At 48.9% G+C, this 20,837-nt stretch overlaps 2 protein-coding genes across 5 annotated transcripts in view; one reads left to right on the forward strand and one right to left on the reverse strand.

The window, feature by feature from the left end:
• Positions 1-13,885, reverse strand: part of SPIN1 (spindlin 1) — a 76,302-nt gene extending 62,417 nt beyond the window's left edge. Inside the window, 1 exon segment of the mRNA XM_082694242.1 lies at positions 13,755-13,885. The gene's annotated coding sequence lies outside the window, so the exon portion shown is untranslated.
• Positions 13,886-14,006: 121 nt separating this feature from the next.
• Positions 14,007-20,619, forward strand: LOC309845852 (uncharacterized protein). 4 transcript variants are annotated; one of them, XM_082694240.1, is made up of 4 exons: positions 14,399-15,705; positions 16,949-17,137; positions 19,026-19,061; positions 19,270-20,619. In XM_082694240.1, the coding sequence occupies exon 1, from the start codon at positions 14,717-14,719 to the stop codon at positions 15,620-15,622; it is 906 nt and encodes a 301-aa protein (XP_082550366.1). In that variant the 5' UTR covers positions 14,399-14,716; the 3' UTR covers positions 15,623-15,705; positions 16,949-17,137; positions 19,026-19,061; positions 19,270-20,619. The 4 variants fall into 4 exon arrangements, 2 of the variants coding, with proteins under 2 accessions (XP_082550366.1, XP_082550365.1); XR_014301533.1 differs by lacking the exons at positions 14,399-15,705; positions 16,949-17,137 and adding an exon at positions 14,007-14,148; XM_082694239.1 differs by lacking the exon at positions 16,949-17,137.
• Positions 20,620-20,837: the final 218 nt, after the last annotated feature.

Genomic DNA, 20,837 nt, shown 5'->3' on the forward strand with positions numbered 1-20,837 from the left:
AGAGGGGGGCGGGGGAGGGCTCACAGCGCGATGGCTGTTAAGGAGGGCACGTGCTGTGAGGGTGTCAGACACAACTAGCAAATCCCTAAACACTGCATCAGAACTAATCATATACTAAGTGGCTAACTGATTAATAAAAAATTAAAATTAAATTTAAAAAAAAGAAAACCCAGGCGCCTGAGTGGCTCAGTCAGTTAAATGCCTGCCTTCAGTTCAGGTCAGGGTCCCAGGACCTGGACTTCGAGCCCCACATCAGGCTCCCTGCTCAGCCGGGAGCCTGCGTCTCTCCTCTCTCTGCCTGCTGCCCTGCATGTGCTCTTGCTCTCCATCAAACACAAAAATAACATCTTTAAAGAAAAAAAATAGACAGGAGTGACAGCTTCCTTCTCATAAAGAGAATAGAAACCCAACATGTAATTCAGGAACTTCTTTGCACACCTTAGAAGAAAACCAACAAGTTAGACAATTCAATACACATCAAAATGATGCCTTGGGAAAAAAATCAATTTGTGAAATTTTTAGCTAACATAATCAAAGAATTCACTTTTAGCAGTCGTAACAATGGGTGAGAAAAATAAAACAGTGTTCTCCAGGGAGGACGATGTTCAAAGATGGAGGACTAGAATTATAGCAATGAAAGAAAAACAATGAAAAGGATAAATCTAAATGATTATGGATTATACAAATTAATGTCTTAAGATAAAACAGATACAGAATTAAAGGCACCCAACAGTGGCATATAAGTAAAAATGAGATAAATGGAGTTTAAGGAAGAGAGGGAAATAACAAAATACTACATTTTGAGAAATCAAAGACAGCAGATGTTTTAAAAAACTTCCAGGTTAGGGCGCCTGGGTGGCTCAATGGGTTAAGCCGCTGCCTTCGGCTCAGGTCATGATCTCAGGGTCCTGGGATTGAGTCCTGCATCGGGCTCTCTGCTCAGCAGGGAGTCTGCTTCCTCCTCTCTCTCTGCCTACTTGTGATCTCTCTCGGTCAAATAAATAAATAAAATCTTTTAAAAAAAATTAAAAAGTTCCAGGTTAACCAAAAAAAAAAAAAAAAAAGAACCTAAAGAAAAACAAAAAAGGAGAGAAAAAAGTACATTAAGCAAGTATAATAAAGAGAAAATACTTAAGATAAAATTTAAACCCAACTATGTCATTGATTTGGTTAAGTGTCAACAGATCAAAGGTTCCAAATGTAAGAAATATTGTCAGGCTAGATTGTTTAAATTCCAACTATACATTATTGACAACAGACTCATTCAAAATACAAGTACACAGAAAGTATGAAAATAAAGGGCAAAATAAGGCATACATTACACATATTAACCAGAAAAAAGATAGTGCAACTACACTAATATTCAGCTAAATAAACTCTATCCTAACAATATTTTTGCCTTAAAGGGGGATACTTAATAGTGTTTTAAAAACTCAAGTGATGGGTGCCTGGGTGGCTCAGTTGGTTAAGCAACTGCCTTCGGCTCGGGTCATGACCTGGAGTCCTGGGATTGAGTCCCACATCAGGCTTCCTGCTCCGCAGGGAGTCTGCTTCTCCCGCTGACCTCTCTCATTCTCTCTCTCTCTCAAATAAATAAATAAAATCTTTAAAAAAAAAAAAAACCTCCACTGATGAGGAAGACATACAATTCTAAATATGTATGCACCTAACAATATATCCTCAAAATACATAAAGCAAAAACTACCACACTAAGGAGGAACAGATAAATGCAAGATCACCATATTAATACATTTCTGTTGCTAAGCCATACAACCAGTAGACTAAAAGGAAACGCTAGTGAGGATGTTAAATTCAACATGACTAACCAAGTTGAACTAACATATAGGCACTGCATCCAACAAACTGAGAAGCACATTCTTTCCAAGCACACACTGGGTATTTACAAAAATTGATCACATGCTGGGCTATAAAGCAAGCTTCAAAAATTTCATAAGCTTTTAAATAGTGTTCTGACCACACAGAATTAAGATACAAAGAGAAGCGCCTGGGTGGCTCAGTGGGTTAAGTGTCTGCCTTCAGCTCATGTCATGATCCCAGAGTCCCAGGATCGAGCCTCACATTAGGCTCCCTGCTCAGCAGGGCATCTGTTTCTCCCTCTCCCCTTCACCACGCTCACATGCTCTACCCCCCATAAATAAATTAAATCTTTATATATATGCAGAACAGAGAGGATTCTAAGAACAGTGAGACCACTGTGCATGACAACTATAACCGTGGATACATACCACATATTTATCAAAACTCAGAGAATATACACCATCAACAGTAAATACTAACATAAAACTCCGGACTTAGAATGGTGATGATGTGTCAACAAAGGTTCGGTGATTTTAACAAGCGTACAATCTGGTGCAGGATGTTGACAGTGGGGGAGGCTGGGAAGGCTGACGTGGTCAGGGAATAGGGAGATACAGGCGAACTCTATTTTCTGCTCAATTTTGCTGTGAAAACTGCTCTTAAAATGGGCACCTGGGTGGCTCAGTGGGTTAAAGCCTCTGCCTTCAGCTCAGGTCATGATCCTTGAGGTCCTGGGATTGAGCCCCGAATTGGGCTCTCTGCTCAGCGGGAAGCCTGCTTCCCCCACCCCCCACCTGCCTCTCTGCCTACTTGTGATCCCTGTCAAACAAATAAATAAAATCTTAAAAAAAAAAAAAAGCGCTCTTAAAAATAGTCTTTTTGGGGTGCCTGGGTGGCCGGCTCAGTGGGTTAAGCCTCTGCCTTCGGCTCAGGTCATGATCTCAGGGTCCAGGGATGGAGCCCCACATCAGGCTCTCTGCTCAGCGGGGAGCCTGCTCCCCACCCCCCACCCCCCCCCCACCCTGCCTACTTGTGATCTCTGTCTGTCAAATAAATAAATAAAGTCTTTTAAAAAAATAAAGTCTTAAAAAAAAAGATTTATCTGTCAGGTTATGTTAAGTATCCTTTGGTTACAAACCCCACAAATCTTAATTAAGAAAACTTAACCCAAAAGAATTCCGACCCCCCACCCCCACCCTCCTCTTCTCTCCACCACACCCCTCCTGTACCAGCCTCTGGTTTCTGCTCACTGTGGGCACACAACGACCAGCACTGCAGGAAGCTGCATCTGGAAACATCACTGGCAGGAGGAAGGGGATGTGGCACGTTTCACCACTGCTCTTCAAGTTGATTCCAAGAGTCTCTTCTGCTCACATTTCACGGACCAAGATAAATATTTATGGCCCATCTAACTGAGGAAGCAGGAACCAGATACAACCACACAACCACTAACGACTACAATTACGAAGACCAACAATACCAAATATTGGCGAGGATGCAGAGCCACCAGGATAAATTCATTCACTGTGTAAGAATAGAAACTGGTCTATCTGGGGCGCCTGGGTGGCTCAGTTGGTTGGTTGGGCGACTGCCTTCGGCTCAGGTCATGATCCTGGAGTCCAGGGATCGAGTCCCACATCGGACTCCCTGCTCGGCGGGGAGTCTGTTCCCCCGCTGACCTCGCTCCTCTCATGCTCGCTCGCTTTCTCTCTCTAAATAAATAAATAAAATCATTTTTTAAAAATTTTTTTAATAAGAATTAAAAAAAAAAAAAAAAGAAACTGATACATCCACTTTGGAAAAGTCTGGCATTATCTACTAATACTGAACATAGACCTACTCCATGACTCAGCAATTCTACTCCTAAGTGTACCGAACACAAAAGTATGCAATAAACGCATACCCAAAAGTTCACAGCAAGTCCACTCAGGTGAGCCCTGTGACAGCCATGAAAATGAGCCTCTTGATCTCCTACCATGGGGAGCTGCTCCACTCTGAACCCACCAACACGCTCCACACGAGCACCCCACTTCCCACAGGCTGCTTCTAGCCATGACCAGCCACAAGCAGAATACTAAAGCAGGCTTACTCTTGAAGGACAAGGGACCCTTATGACTCCCAACTCTGGCTGAAGACTCCTCACTGGCCTTGCTTAACTTCCTTAGACCTGCACTGCGGTCCTCAGACTGCCTCCGGAACACTTCATCCCTCCTCCTCCACACGCAGCAGACCCCCAAGGTGACGGCAACACCCACACATTCCCGCCGCTACATCCAAATCTGATCCCAACGTGGGACACCTGCGTGGCTCAAACAGTTCAGCATTTGCCATCAGTTCAGGACATGATCCCTGGGTTCTGGAGTCAAGCCGTGAGTGACCAGAGTGCTCAGTGGGGAGCCTGCTTCTCCCTCTCCCTCTGTCCCTTCCCCCTCTGCTTGTGCTCTAGCTCTCCCTCCCTCAAATAAGATCTTTTAAATAAACAAATAAATAAATAAGCAAACAAACAAACCTGAACTAACAATCTCAAGCTGGAAACATTCCAATGTTTATTGAGAATGAAGCCCCATGAATAGTACAACACATGCATGAAACTGCAACTCTAGTGACCACATACATGAAATTCCTGACTAGTCCCAGTTAGCGTGTCACACGCGGTGAATGTACCACTACTTCTATGCATCACACACACACACACATTGGAAAGAAAAAGCAAGACTGTGAAGTCAACAGTTCTCAAAGGGAAGGTAAATCTGCTACTATAACTCAGAGTATGCCATTTAGAGCCAAATTGTTACTGTGTTAGCCAGAACCCTCCTCTTGCCTTCCCCCACCGGCCCGCCCCCAGAATTAACCAATTATAAGATTGCTGTGAATCGAACATACTATTATGCAAATACTTAAAAGCACAGACACAAAGACATACACACATCTTAAAACACACATATACAAGCAATGCAAACACAGTTCTGTAACTTCCTTCTTACTAGGTATTTTGTTTCCCACAGAGTACAGTAAAATTTTCCTCTTATTTGTAATAGTAACAGGACAGTCTAGTGTATGGATATAAAATTCACTTATTTTGCCCTAACCCCAACATTAGACAGGTGTTTCAAATTAGTCATATCACAATTACAATCATGAAATATCTTACACATACAGATTTGCGTCCTCACGGCAAATGCACCTGTACAACTAATTCCTATCAGTGGAACAGCAAAGCACAACAGTATAGACATTTAGAAACATCTAAATATAGGGGCGCTTGAGTGGCTCAGTCAATTAAGCATTGATCTCTTGGGTTTCTGCTCAGATCATAATCTCAGGATCCTGGGATCAACCCCTGTATCAAGCTCTGTACTCAGCAGGGAGTCGGCTTGAAATTTTCTCCCTCTGCCCCTCCCCCACTCTCTCTAAAATAAAATCTTTTTTTTTTGCAAAGTGTCAAAATATAGTTAAACTACTTTCCAACAAGGTTCTATCAAATTAGTCCCAGCAATGACATAATTTATTGAAAAACTGTGTATACCTTAGGTTAATCCTATCGTATTAGACTAATACCTTAGAAATGATGAAAAGTGGGACACTTGGGTGGCTCAGTCGGTTAAACATCTGCCTTCAGCTCAGGTCATGATCTCAGGGTTCTGGCATCGAGTCCCACATGGGGCTCCTTGCTCACCAGGGAGCCTGCTTCCCCCTCGGCCTGGTCTGCCTGCTGCTCCCCCTGCTTGTGCTCTCTGTGACAAATAAGCAAATAATCTTTTAAAAATTATGAAAAGTAATTATAAGTGGAAGCACATAGTATCACTTCTGTCTTTTACTGAGTCAATTTAAAAAAAACTTCTTACGATTAAATACCAGAATAAGCCAAAGAAATTAGTGGTAGGTGCAACCCAAACATTAATTCTAAATTAAACCAAAACCATTCCAGGGCACAGGGGTGGCTCGGTCGATTGAGCTTCCAACTCTTGATTTCAACTCAGGTCATGGTCTCAGAGTCACAGGATGGAGCCCCATAACCGGGGAGGAGGGGGAGTCTGCTGGAAATTCTCTCTCCCTCTCCTCCAGCTTGCTCACTTGCTCTGTCTATAAAAATAAACAGATCTTTAAAAAAATAATAAATACGGGACATCTGGGTGGTTAAACATCTGCCTTCAGCTCAGGTCATGATCCTGCGCAGCAGGGAAGTCTGCTTCTCCCTCTGCCCCTCACCCTACTCACACTCTCTCTCAAATAAAATAAAGTAAAATAAAAATACATAAAATACAATAAAACAAGGCCATTCCACAGATATGCCACTCCAGGATCCAACTATCACCACCACATTTATGAATCTTGCAGTTCCCACTGAGAAAAGTGACCGGAACTCTGTAGGGTACTGGGGCTCCCCTTGCAAACCGCAGTATAAGGCATCTAAATCCTCCCAGGGTAGGTGTGCAGTAGATCTTTCACAACAAGGCTGCTCCAACACGCCAATCTCCCTGAGCCTTTAGATGCCTTCTTCCTCCTGGTACACTGACACCGTCCTGGCATTCCAGCTTGGCTCCGACAGACCGCCTTTTGATTTGTTTCAGGCAATCAACCAGCACTCTAATCCCTCGAGCTACAAAACTGATCCCAGAATGCCTGCTGATAAGCCCTTAGCAACAAATTCTGCCTAACCCACCTTCTTGTCCCTTCCACCCTTAAGATCCATTCCCACAAATACTCCCCAGGTCCTACCTATATAAGGGCAAACCAGACAATCTTTTGGATCTCCTCCTGAGTCACACTCTATACCTCCCACTTTGGGGCCTGCTGGGTTGATCCTTGGGGGAGGGCAGGCAATTACAGGTTTGCCAGGCAAAGGGAGATGAAGTTCCCCACACAAGGGTTGGAAAAGCTGCTTCTACTGCCAAAAGTAGCACAGTAGAATCCAGGAGGTCTCCAGCTTAATCAGACTCTGACCCCACATTTCTTAATCCAATTTTTAGGATTCCACTTCTTATCAATGCTCTGGTTTAGGAATTTGGAATTCAATTTGCATTTTTTAGGGCCTTCACAGAAACTTTAAGGTCTCTTACATGGAACCCGAGATGGAATTTAAAAGCCTGAGATCATCATTTTGCTCTGTTATGTTTTAACTTGGCTAGACTGAACCACATTCCTCAGAACTTCCTTTCCTGTTTCTGGTTTGGGCCCCAAGAGAGCTGCTGATACAGTAGGCGGAGGGTACAGCACACAGCACGTCTGGAGCCTTCTTCCACCCGCCTGCTGGTTCCTCTCACTGAGACCAGTTAGGGCTGGCCTGGCAAGGCTGCTATGGTGGCTCATCTTTTACCCAGGTTCCCTGAGAGTCCCACCTCCTGGGCCATGTGTGCAGTCAGCTCCAAGACCAAAGTCAGAGGCATCACAACAGACAAAACTTCCATCTTGTCTCATCTAGCAGACCAGACACAACTACACAACATCTTTCCTTAGACAACTGCCCAGGAGGTTTGAGCACTCAACAACCACGGCACTGAGCTGAGAACTAGAAAAGTAATTAGAGGCAAAACCAGGAACAGTCTCTGCTTTCATAAAGCTCAACTTCCTAGAGAAAATAAAAACTCACTGAGTTACATTAATTTACACTGTAATTTCGTAAGTAGCAATAAGGACAGCACTGTCTCTAACAAGCGAGCCTGACTACAGGAAAGTCAAGAACACAACTCCAGAACTTCAGAAAACTGATGGCTGTTGTAACATGTGATGGACACACAGAGTTCTTCAGACTTTTTTGCCTTTCTCATGAAAATCTGCAAACTCACGCAAGAAGAATCTCATGAAAAAGGTGGTGCTCGATACAAACTCTAAAAAACGACAAGGAAGAACTACAACAGGACAAAAAAAAAAAATTCCAGGCAAAGGAAAAAAAACCAGTGCCTTCTATGGAGAAGATGCCGGGCACAGAAGACTGACACGCACGGCCGGAGCTCGGAAAGCCAGGGGAGATGTGCCGTCAGACGCGGCTGAGGTGCCGAAGAATAAACATCGGGTGCACCCCTGAGATCATGGCACCAAGTTCAGTACTTAAAGCCATTGACAGCTTTAAGTAAAAGGGTGACATAATCAGATCCAACTTTTTAAACTCTAATTTTTTGACACTAAACAAATTTCAAACACATCTATCTTTTACCCAACAATCTCACTATCTTAAAGCTAAATGTGCACAAATACAAAAACATGTCCATAAGGTTATTCCCTGCAGCAACATTTAAAAAAGCAACAGAATATCAACAATCCACATTCATCATTCAGGAAACTACAAGCACAAAAAAATGGAAAAGAGCTTATACAAAGCAATCTCCACAACATATTAATTAAACATAAAGAACAGTGTTGATCTCTACCGTCTGTTTAAAAACGAAAAGGAAATAAAAATAGGAGTCCGGGTGGCTCAGTGGGTTGGGCCGCTGCCTTCGGCTCAGGTCATGATCTCGGGGTCTTAGGATGGAGTCCCACATCGGGCTCTCTGCTCAGCAGGGAGCCTGCTTCCTCCTCTCTCTCTGCCTGCCTTTCTGCCTACTTGTGATCTCTCTCTGTCAAATAAATAAATAAAATCTTAAAAAAAAAAAAAAATAGGAGTCCGGGATTCTATTTGCAAAAATGAAACACTGGGCGAATAAACCAGAAACAGAAAGGGGGCAGGACAGGAACGGAGCAGGGACAGCAGTGGGAGAACTAGGAGCACATCCTTCTACCACAGCCTTGCCTTTGAACTACACACACATTGTACATACTAACATTTTTAAAAGTACATTAAACAAAAATTAATTAAACACTTAAAACCTAAAGATTTGGGGACGCCTGGATGGCTCAGTGGGTTAAAGAGTCTGCCTTTGGCTCAGGTCATGATCCAAGGGTCCTGGGATCGAGCCCCGCATCCGGCTCTCTGCTCAGCAGGAAGCCTGCCTCCTCCTCTCTCTCTGCCTGCTTCTCTGCCTACTTGTGATCTCTGTCTCTGTCAAATAAATAAAATCTTTTTTAAAATAAATAAAGATTTCATACAAATAAGCCAAACTAGCAATTAAACTGGTAACATAATCAGAAAAAAGTATTTTTAAGTCATTTTATAATTCAGAACATCAACTGTGCATCCATACGTGGACGCAGTTTAAGAACTTTTAAGAACAGAAGAACTGTAATGAAATACAAACAACACTTTGTTATTGGTGTTTTCAAACCTCATTTATATACAGCAGAACAATGAAAGCAAAGTTGCAAAGAATGCAAATCTTTGACGTTACAGAAAAAATGATAAAGTAAAAACCCTGCAATGTTAAATGTTACATTTAAACGGAAAATATCAATATAAAATCAAATTTTATGTATTTCCCAATCTGTCCAATGAGAGTAGAGACATCCCAGTAGCAATACAGACCCACTGCACCAGATTTTGGTATCTAAGTTCCAACCCCAATAGAAGGAGCAGAAAGAACTAGCTGATCAGGAAAGCACAAAGTCTTAGACATCTAGTATCAGAAAGCAACAAACGGTTCAAAGATGAATGGGGTGGCATCCAAGGACAGAGATTCGGCTTAAAGGAACTGCACCATGCCCAAGTGAGGAAAATGAGGACTACTTGATTAAAACACACTGAATACACAAAAATCCATGGGTCCACAGTGGTTTCAAAAGAGAAAAAAGCAAAAAGATACTAACAACAACCCAACCCTGTACACTAGAAAAAGGACATTCTGATCACTTGTTAGGACCTATTAATATTAAGCAAGATTAATTAATATTATTATATTAAGCAATTAATTAATATTTTAATTAATATTGATATATAACTAGCTAATTAAGATTAAGATATACAACTAGCTAATATATAAACATACATTCACATATAAATCTATAAACATAGATTCATGTATCTAGGACTACAGAGCTCATTTAAACACAAACAGGTCCAAAAATTACACCTATGCTATAAGGATGTAACTATAAACAAATTGAACTTACTATAAACAAATATAATCTAAGTTAAAAAAAAAAAAGTTGTTCCACCTTGTTTATTTTTATTTAAGTCATTTCTAAATCCAATATGGGGCTTGAACTCATGACCCTAAGGATCAAGAGTCACATGTTCTAAGGAGTAGCACAGGGGACATTGGGAGATGGAGAGGAGAAGTGAGTTGGGGGAAATCAGAGGGGGAGACGAACCATGAGAGACTGTGGACTCTGAGAAACAAACTGAGGGTTTTGGAAGGGAGGGGGTAGGGGGCTAGGTGAGCCTGGTGGTGGGTACTGTGGAGGGCACGTATTGCATGGAACACACACAAACAGACACACAAAATTTAAATTAAATTAAATGTTTAAAAATAATAAATTAATAAATAAATAAAGAGTCACATGCTCTTCCAACTGAGCCAGCCAGAGTCCCTGCCTTTTTTTTTAAAAAAGAGGGTACTACAGTCTAAAAATATCTACAATGGTATAAAAATGCTTTACTAGTCTCTTTAATTACACTGTCAATACTGGCTAAAACATCATCCACGTTGAATGGACCCTTCTCCCTCCACCCCTTCTGCCCCCAAAACTCGACACATTTAACATTCTAGTGACTCCAGACCAATTTCCCTCATCCCAAATGACTTCATCCACCACCTCCCACAGGCTGGACTAGAGATCCTGCGCCAGTACATTCCTCCAGGGCCACCTTTCATGCTGGTAATGCCTTCGAAAGGCTTTTGCCCACACCAGCAGCCTTGACGGGGTATGCAGAATGATGTAAAAGCTGCTCCTGACTTCATGCCACAAACACCGGCCATGTGAACTACAGGTGATGTCAGCAGTGATAACGTCATCATCACCATCATCGATGCCCAAGGTGCACCCACTACAGAGCCCTAGAGGCTGACACTTGACGAAGTAGATGTTCTCGACCTGTTCAACAGACAAACACACTCATACAAGTAAATGCTAACACAGATCAATCTTTGGTTGGGATTCAAATCCAGGATGGTCTCAAATACCCTCCAGGTGCCTCTGCTGCTACTGTCCCTCCACCTGGACTTCTTTGCTCTCCTGCTCTACACTCTTGACCCTGCTGGAGCACTGCCTTCTCTTCCAGATGCCCTCAGCATCAAACTCCCTCATGGTGTACATGCCTATCTTCTCTACCAGACGGTAGGTCTACAAGGGCACATCTTTATGTATTGTGCCCACACATGATGCATTTCAGTAAGAACTTATGGCAATTTTAAGCCCATAAGCACCCAACAAAGAATTAAAATTACATTGAATACTGGCGCATAACTAAGTAAACCATTCACCTCAACATTAACGACACCATGCTAGTAACTACAGCAAAGTTCAAAAGCAGGAAGGGAAGGAAATCAACAATGACTGGCAGTGGTGACTGCATTTCAGGACTGCCCTGAGAACCCTACAAATCCACTTAATTCTTGCAACAGCCTTGTGGGGCGTGTCTCCTCCCAGTTCACATCTGAGAAATGGCAAGTCCACGAGGTAGGCGGAATCACCTGTGTGGCTTCAGACCAGTCACCTGTGGGGCTGGATTTCCACCCAGACTCTCCAGAGCTGAAGGCCATGCTATCTCCAAGGCCAACTCCAGAGTCTACAGCCTTTTCACAACACCATGTCTGCCAAATCGAACAAAATACTTGGGCAAAATAATTGATGCCCTCCTCCAAGTTCTTCTCATTCAAGGAACAGCAAAGAAAACATTTAATTAAGGCATCAGTAAATATAAATAAGTATTTACGTAGATACGTATTGACTGCTCTTTCTCAGCAATAAAGACTCTGCTAACTAAACTAAAAGATATACTCAACAGCATTGTTTTTAATCTATAAATAACCCATATGATTAATCCTTCAGATATAGTATCTTTACCACATATTTTTAATGTACCAGGAAAAAATGCTAAAAATTAAGAAGTGCAGCAAGTCAAGCTATGAGTGTGTGCGCAATCAGGTGAAGTCACCGGGAAATGAAAACACTGTAATTAAATTTCCGCACTTACAACGTCGAATTAATGACTCTCCTATCTTAAGACGAAGAGCCAGATCCGAGAGACTGTCCACGAGATGCACACGCACTCACAAACCACACCAACCTGCCGGTCCCCAGTGAAGGTACAGGTATGGAAACTACCTAGGATGCACTCTGAGGAGAGCAACCACCAATGTTTCATTGTGACCTGGATTTCACGGGTGCTGAAGGAAGACAAAACAAAACGAGATCTGCAGCCAACTATGGAAACAGCACTACAGTATTTGATGCTGTTAACTCTGACCCTAAGGGAGGACAGAGAGCAGCACGGTTTCCCAAACTGAGGTGACCAAGGAACCCTTTGTTCTTCCTGCAGCATCTCAGAACGAGCCTCACAAACACTACCTTAGAGGGCACTGGGCAGCTCAGATGGCTAGGCGTCTGCCTTCAGCTCACGGCACGGTCTCAGGGTCCTGACATGGAGCCCGAACACAGGCTCCTTGCTCAGCTGAGAACCTGTTTCCCTCTGCCCCTGCCTGCTGCTCCCCCGGCTCGTGCTCTCTTTCCCTCCCCGTCACATCAATGCGTACACACATAACACACCACCTTAAGCAACTAAGTAAATACCGTTACTGTATCCTGAACTGGGAACGGAAGGTACTGACAGGGCAGTGCTAGCAAAATTCCTGGGACCCGCCGAAGTCTTTTTAAAAAATTTCTATGCTAAACATGAAGCACAAGAAGAAAGGCCTTTTCTTGCCTTACCCATTTCGCAGCATCTTAACATCACTTCGCTACTCAAGATGAGGATAAAATCCTCTTTTATTTCTACAAGAAGCTAATACCCACTATCTGTAATTCTGACCCAAACTGTGCGACCTTCACTTGCTGTCATCAAGGCTAAGAATGAATGTTCTGCAAATGCCCGGCGGCCGTGACTTGGGGGTGCTGCCCACCCACCCAGGCCGAGGGAAGCCCCCCCTCCCTGACCCCGTGTGAAATGCCACCACCTCCGAAGGGCCTTCACGCACTCGGCCCGCCCTGGGAACACCCAAGGGCAGGCTTTCCTAACAAAAGCGGTGCAGAAGGCCGGGACTGCCCCCTCCATCGCCCTTCCAGACTGCAGAGCTCCTTCCAGAAAATTCCAACACAAGAAAGTTACAGGTGCTGGCATCTGGGCAGGCCTGCGGTCCGCGGTCCACGCACGGCACTCGGCTGAGGCTGTCCTGCCGGCCTCCCGATGGACTCGCCAACACAGCCCCGACGGGCACGGAAACTCCCCGCCCAGACACGAACCCGCCGGCACACGCGCCAGGACCAGCCGCCGCACCGAGACGCGCGGGGCGCCCCCCTCCCGGCCCTTTCCACCGCGCGCCCCCAGACCAGGGCCGGGGAGGCGCGCCAGCCCACCCCGGGCACTGCGCAAGCTTCCGCGCCCTGCGGCTCATCCCGGCGCCCGGGGCGCAGCGCGCTCAAGGTCACCGGGATGAGGGGGCGCGAGGGGGAGACCCCGGCCGGGGCGGGAGACCACCCGAGCCCGCAGGGAGGAGAGCAGGACGGCCGGCGGCCCCGCCCCGCCCCTCCCCCCGCCCCGCCCCGCCCGGGGGTCCCGTCCCCCGCCCCGCCCGGCGGGTTATGCAACGCCGCCGCGCCCCGCCCCCGCCGCCCCCCGCCCGCCGGCGCCCGGGCCTGCGGAACAAAGCGCGCGGGGCCCGCGGCCGGGCGGGCCGGGCGGCCGCCATGTTGGCGGGGGCGGCGAACAAAGGCGCGCGGCCCGAGCCCGAGGCCCCCCGCCCCGCGGCCCGGCCGGCAGGGGGCGCTGTGCAGGCGCCGCCCGCGCCCGGACAATGCGCCGCGGCCCGCCCGCCACTCCCCGGGCGCCGCCGCCCGCAGCGCGCCCCGCCCGCGCCCCCTCCCTCCCGAGCGGCGCCCGCTCCCCGGCGACGCGCGGGTCTTACCTGCCGGCCGCCCAGGCCGCCGTCCGCAGCCTGCGGGCCCCGCCGTCCCGCGCCACACTCCCGCCCCGGCCCGACCGAGCCAGACGGCGCCGCCCCGCCCCCGCTCCGCTCCGCGGCCGCCGCCGCCCGCCCCCGGCCGCACGGCGCACGCGCACTGCGCCTGCCGACTGCGCCGGCCGCGCCGCCCGGCCCCGGCCTGACGGGCCGCATTGCGCAGGCGCCATAGCAGCGGGTGGGGCCTGGAGGCCGGGCGGGGTCTGGGGGGCAGCGGGGCTCGGCCGGGAGCCGGGACTGGATCCGGCGACGCTCACCTGGAAGCGGGGCGGGGCCTGGCGTGGCCGTGGGAGGAGTCCCGGGAGCCGGACTGGGCGCTACTCACCCCGCGACGAGGCAGGTGGGGCGGGGCGGAGCGCGGCCGGGCTCCGGCGTCTGGGTGGGGCCTGGAGGGCGGCGGGCGGGGCCTGGAGCCGCGCACCTGGCGGCACGGAGGGCGGGGCGAGAGGGAGCCGGACCGGGGTCTGCGGCGGGGCGGGGCTCGGTGGGCGGCAGAGCGGGCAATGGCGCCACTCACCTGGCGGCCGAGGGGATGGGGGGGACGGCGCGGGACGGGGCCTGGCGGCGGGGCCGGGCTTGGAGCTGCTCACCTGGCGGCGGGGCTGGCGGAGAACAGAGCAGGGCGGGCTTAGTGCCGCTCTCACCTGGCGGCGGGGAGGAAGGGAGCAGGGCTGGGCCCGCGGGGCGCTGGGGCCTGGCGCCGCTCACCTGGCGCCTGGGCGCGCGGGACCGAGCTGGGCCGACCTGGCGCCGCTCTGGCCAGGTGGCGGCGTGGGCGGCCGGGGCGGGGCCGAGGGGCGAGGCCGGGCGCGCGTCTCACCTGCCGGCGCCGGGGGCCGCGGGGCGGGGCGGGGCCCGGGGCGGCCGCGGGGCGGGGCCGGGCCCCAGGTGCGCTCCGGGAGGGGGCGATGTTCGGGGCGCCGAGCCCCGGGGTCGGGCGCCGCGGCCTGCGCCGGAAGTCACGCATCCTGGGAAGTTTCGTTTCCGCGTGGCGGGAGGGCTTCCGCGGGCGGCGCGGCCCTGGTCCCGGCACTGACGCCGCGACACGTCCTGCCGCGCGCGCCGCCGGGGCCGGTGAGGCCGGGGACGGCCGTGGGGGCCTCGCCGCAGCGCACGCGCCGGTCTCCCGCGCGGGCCCGCTTCCCGCCGCCGCCCTGCGCCGCCGCCGCCCCTCGCCCCGTCCGCGCGGACCCGGACCTCGCCCACCCACGTGTGACCTTGAGAGCGCGGCCCCCACCGCCCGCGGGGAAGGTGGAGCAGCTCTCCTTCGAGATGGGGAGCCAGGCCTTCCCACGGCCACTCGTGAACCCGTGGACTCGCTGCGCCCAAGATGCCCCTTGAGTGCGCGTGGGCTGTGCGCGGGAGGAAGGGGGAGAGGACGCAGCGAGGACATTGGACTCCCGCTGAGTTCAGTGCAGGACCTTAAGGTTGACTCTAAGCCCCGCGCCCCAGCCGGGAGCGCTGCGCGCGCCGCCCGCACCCCGGGGCCAGGAGCTTTCTTCCCGGCCCCAGCAGCCCGGTGTCCTCCGGCAGGGCGCGGGACCGCTGTGGTTCCTCGAGTGCAGTCGGGCGGCGGTGTCGTGGGAAAGCGCCTCACCCGGCGTTGTCAGGTCGGATGGCGGGGCTTGGAGAGCGCTCTGGGCGCTGGCCTGGCGCACAGCCCGTGGTTAGCAAGCTCCGCGGGATCTGCCTGGCACCTTTTCCGTTTCTCCCAGATAGGGCTGTGCGTGCCTGCTGTGGCAATCAAAGCTCGTCTCGGGTGGCACACGTGGCGTGCGCGGGGACCCAGCAGGCCAACTGGAGAGCCCGTTTAGACACACAGAGGAGTGTGGCCCTGTGGTCAGCAGTGAAGAAGCACTGAGCGCTGCGAGGTCGTTGCTTCGGTTTGGCGTGGACGGTAATGGAGCAGATCAGGAGCGGGGGGAGCAGGCTGGTGTCAAGGAGGCAGCGGGTCAGTGCTGTCCCTTCCGTGCCTCCACCTTGCCACTGTGAATATTTGAGGCTGAGTAATTCTTTGTTGAGGGGGTGTTTGGCAGCATCCTTGGCCTCTACCCACTTGATGCCGCTAGCAGGCACCTTCTCCGACATTATGACGGTCAAAATGGTCTCCAGAGAAAGCCAATTGCGTTTTCCCATCCCCGTCCCTCCTGGAGAAGCCCGGGTTTAAATTTTGCCTCTGCTGATGACCACTGGGAGCTGTCAACAATGCACTGGCAGGGAGGTGAGCCAACCCCAGGTGGGAAAAGGCCTCCCTCCCAAGCCGGCAACCACCAAGTCCTTCAACCAGAAGTATCTGACCCACCTTCCCCAGAGAAGCCTTGCTCTTTAGCATGCTGAAGGTCAGAAATAGGCTTGTACATCAGCCATGTAAATCTGTAGATTTTTTAAATGAATCTATTTACAGGGGAAAAAAATCAGACAAATCCATTGAGAGACATTGTGCAAAACAGCTCCACTGGACTTTTCAAAAAGTCAGTATCAAACCAATCAGAAAAGCTCGGGGCTCAGGGCCAGATGTAGAGAGCACAACCAAGTTCTTCACATGACCTTCAATCCTACACCACTTTGCAGGAAAGAAGCTGTAAAGAGATTTGGGGGACAGCTGGAGGACTTTTTTGTATGAAATGTATTTCAGACTGCTGCTGAATTATTAAATGTTTTAGTGTGATGACGTCTGTCGCATTGCCCTGTTCTTAGGAGATCTGTTCTGAATTATTTCAAGTGGAGATTCCTGGTGGCTACAACTTACTTTCAAATGGTTCGGAAACAGATGTATTTTATCTAGAGATAAAGCAAATGTAACAAAACATTAACAATTGGTGCATTTAAATAATGGGTGTATGTGTGTTCACTGTCCAGTTCAACTTCTCTGGAAAACTGAAATTTTTCAGAACAATGAGTTGGAAAAGTGGAGCCACAGTTAGGTCAAGAATCTCTAGGATGGGAGGCTCAGGGAGCAGTCCCTGCCACCTGCCAACTTGCTAACCAAGCATTTCCAGAAACTTAAAGGTCGCAGTTTTGTTTGTTTTGTTTTTTATAGTTTCTCAACCACACTTGACTTCTGGAGATTAGGTCAGATGAGCCTACATGTATCCTTTCTTTTTCTTTTTTTTTTAAGATTTTATTTATTTATTTGACAGAGATCACAAGTAGTAGGCAGAGAGGTGCATAGAGAGAGGAGGAAGCAGGCTCCCCATGAAGCAGAGCCAGATGTGGGGCTGGATCCCAGAACCCTGGGATCATGACCTGAGCCAAAGGCAGAGGCTTTAACCCACTGAGCCACACGCGCCCCTACATGTATCTTTTCTCCTGCAGCAACTTTGTTGCTGGTAAATATAAATTGTTAATAGTCCAGCCTCTGCTCGGCCTATGTCTGTCTGTCTGTCTCTCTCTCTCTCTCACTTTTTAAGATTTTATTTATGTACTTGGGAAAGAAAGATCTAGAGAGCATGGGGGGGGGGTCGGCAAAGGGAGAAGGGAATGAGAGAATCTCAAGCAGGGTCCACACCCATCACATAACAGAGCCCAACACAGGGCACCATCCCACAACACAGAGATAATGACCTGAGCCAAAACCAAGACTCAGACGCTGGATCAACTGAGCCACCCAGGCCCCTCTAAGGCTATGTCTCTTAATGTTGGGTCCCTGGGCTCCTATTTGGGGAGAGCAAGTTTCTGCCCAGATTAATAAATCTGTGATACAGGAGTGAGGTGAGCTTAGACCAAGAGCAAACCTTGGTGTATTGGTATACTTACCCCACTGACCTTGTGTTAGTTAAAAACCAAACTTAAGAAGCCTTTTCAAGTTTGGTTGTTTTTAAGATTTTTTTTTTTTTTTTTTTTTTTTTTTTTTTTTATTCTTTGGCAGAGATCACGAGTAGGCAGAGAGGCACGCAGGGGGGTGGGCAGAGTGGGGTGCAGGCTCCCAGCTTCCACCTGAGCAGAGAGCCCAGTACGGGGCTTGATCCCAGAACTGGGATCATGACCTGAGCTGAAGGTAGAGGGTTAACCCACTGAGCCACCAAGGTGCCCCTCAAATTATATTTATTATAAAATAATCCAGTTGTTCAACACAGCAAAAAGTATTCAATATGCATCATATACACTGTGCACAAGGATAATTTGTATTAGTTTAGCCTCTAGGTGGATGAGTTTGATGAGCTTTCCATCTTTTTGTAGAAAGGGAGGCTCTCTCCCTATTGGCTAGTTGCATCATCCTCCCGTTGGCCCAGTACCCCTGGACCCCCCTGGGCAGTGGGAGCAAAAGCCGTTGAACTGAGAACACTTGGGCTTCTTTCCTGTCTAATATGTTGATCCTTATGATTGGAGCTCAGGCTGGCCCATCCACTCCCACCTGTGGCTCCAGATTTCTGGCTGTGCTAATGAGGCATCCCTAGCACGTGAATCCTGATCGAACGGCAGCCTTACCAGGACAGGGGCATCAATTCTGTGCTGGTCCTGTTGGGCACTGGGGTTAGATCTCCCCCTGAAAGTCATCTTGATACACACTATGCAGAAGGATGCGTGAGGTCTAACACTGTCATCTGGTGCAAGGGTGTCCAGAGCTTGCTTGCATGGTCGGCAGTGGGGCCAGAAATTGGGGGGAGGGGTAAGGAAAGCTCAGGAAGGGGCAGGGTCTCCTCTGCCTGGAACTTCTCCAGGTATATACCCCGCTCAGGGCCCCTGGAGGCTGGATTCTCCAAGCCTCTTCTCACCCTCCTGTCACTTACTTGATCTCTGGCAAGACCTTTTCTGTCCATTCTCTGTTTTATGTCCACTGCCTGGACTAGAGCAGAGTGAGCAAGGGGTTCACTGAGGATCCTGCACACCATTTGTGGACTACAGATGGCTTCCCAGGTTTGCTGCACAATTTCAGTCCAGATGCTACTCTTCTAGGGGAAGTAATCCTTCAGGGAAAAAAGCAGGTTCTCCAGAGATGCTAATGCAGGCTCTGGAGGGCCACGCAGTCCCAGGCCTAGACCCTGGCCGCTGACCCCTTTCCCCACACCCAGGGTCCCCCAGGGTCCACCTCAACTGGAGGGTGTAAATCCCCTCTTTCCGCTCTGATGGGAGGGGCCTGGCCACCGGCTACCATCAGGTAGATCCCACACAGAAGCTTCTTCTAAAGGGGGAGGGAGCCAGCCTGTCATAATCCCCTCACCCCGGGACAAGAAGGGCCAGAGGACCATTCCCCTTAGGAATCCTGTCTCTCCACAGGCATTGCTGGCTTAAAAACTTGCTCCTGGAACTTCAGCAAAATCACAATTTTTTTTTTTAATTTTATTTATTTATCAGAGAGAGAGAGGGGGAGAGAGTGAGCACAGGCAGACAGAATGGCAGACAGAGGCAGAGGGAGAAGCAGGTCCCGGCTGAGCTAGGAGCCCGATGTGGGACTCGATCCCAGGACACTAGGATCATGACCTGAGCCGAAGGCAGCTGCTTAACCAACTGAGCCACCCAGGCGTCCCCAAAATCACAAATTTGAGCGCCTGCCCCTACCAGGCTTCTCTTGGGCCATCGAAACTGTCAGCGCCCTGCCAAATAAAAAAGAGAGCCCGGAGAGCCTTTCTACCCCCTGGCTTAACAAATGTTGAACAGCCCAGGCACCATATTAGCCTACATCCACGGCCACAAGAACGTTTCAACTTCATGGAGGGACTGTCACGTGGTGTGAAGGAAGTGTTTGCAGAAAGAATGACTCCAAGAGAAATGGCAGGAGCAGAGTTCAGCTCTCTGGCCAACTGGCAGCTTCCTCCCCTGGTTCACTCCTGGGCCCCTCCCGGTCATTCTCTGCACAGCGGGCAAATAAATGTGCTCAAATGTCTCCTGAGAAGCCTGCCATGACCACCTGCATGTGTCGATTGTTCTCTGGTCTCTGCAACGTACGTGCTGTGTGTCTCTTCAGAGCACTGATTCTCCTTTGCATTCCCATAAAATATTGATTTGTTTATGTGTGTGTTGCCCGTCTGCCACCCCGTTGCGAAATCCAGACGGCAGAGACAAGATCCGTCCTTACCAGTATAACTCCTGAAGGAAAGTAAGGATTTAGATGTTGGATAGAGATGAACTGTTGGATAGAGATGAACATATGACTTGTTTCGGGAATACTGGAACCTGTGGATTTATCAGGACGTGCTGCTTGTGGGGATTCAGATGCCAGGACACTGGGCAGTTTAAATTCTCATTACCTACTCTTACAAGATTATATCAAGAATCAAAATAAATTCTGGACAGCCCTGTACACGCAGAAGGGAGTTTCACCATCCAGGAAGACACAGCTAAAGATGTTCAGTGGGGTTTGTGGGGCGGCTGTTGAATCAATCTTGTGCTATCTGGAGGAGAATTTCGAGAATCATAAACTACAGGAGACTATGAAGAAGTCTATGGTAATGATGTTGGGGGACAGCTTTGGGCTGAATGGAATGCTCATGGAAAGGATGATATAACTTCCAAACACCAAGCACACTGGACCCTTGATGGTAGGGGGTTTACGGCTTTGTTGGATGGCACAATGGTCAGGTTGAGAGGGAGGAAATTCTCATCATAAAAAAAAAAAAAAAAACAAGAATTTTGATTAAATGTTATGAGGATAATAAAATTATGTTTATTTCTCTCAACAGATTAGTTTTTCCTGTGTTTGACCTTTACATAAATGAAATGAAACAATGACACGCCTGCCTATCCCATACTCCTTCAATACTCCCAGGGACCCTGTGCACAAACCGGAAGACAGCTACTATAGGTTATACCCCTAGAAGTGGGATCTATGAACGAAGTATATGTGTTACCAGATAAAACACCTATGCAGTGATAGAGTTTCAGATGTCTGTCAATTTATTAGGTGACAAAACCATACCCATGATAGTTTACACTTGCATTTCTCTCATCATAAGATAAACTGGTCTCTTTACATACGTTTAAAGGTCACTTGGTCCTAGGGAATCCACTATAAACTATTAGAAGTCATAAACGAATCTAGCAAGGTTGCAGAATATAAGATCAATATACAAAAATCAATTGTCGTTTTTT

This window comes from Mustela nivalis (genome assembly GCF_964662115.1).
Source record: "Mustela nivalis genome assembly, chromosome: 13".
Classification (NCBI taxonomy): domain Eukaryota; kingdom Metazoa; phylum Chordata; class Mammalia; order Carnivora; family Mustelidae; genus Mustela; species Mustela nivalis.

Excerpts from the sequence above, each read along its gene's own strand:
- LOC309845852 (XM_082694240.1), top strand. The coding sequence starts at position 14,717 with ATGTTCGGGGCGCCGAGCCCCGGGGTCGGGCGCCGCGGCCTGCGCCGG.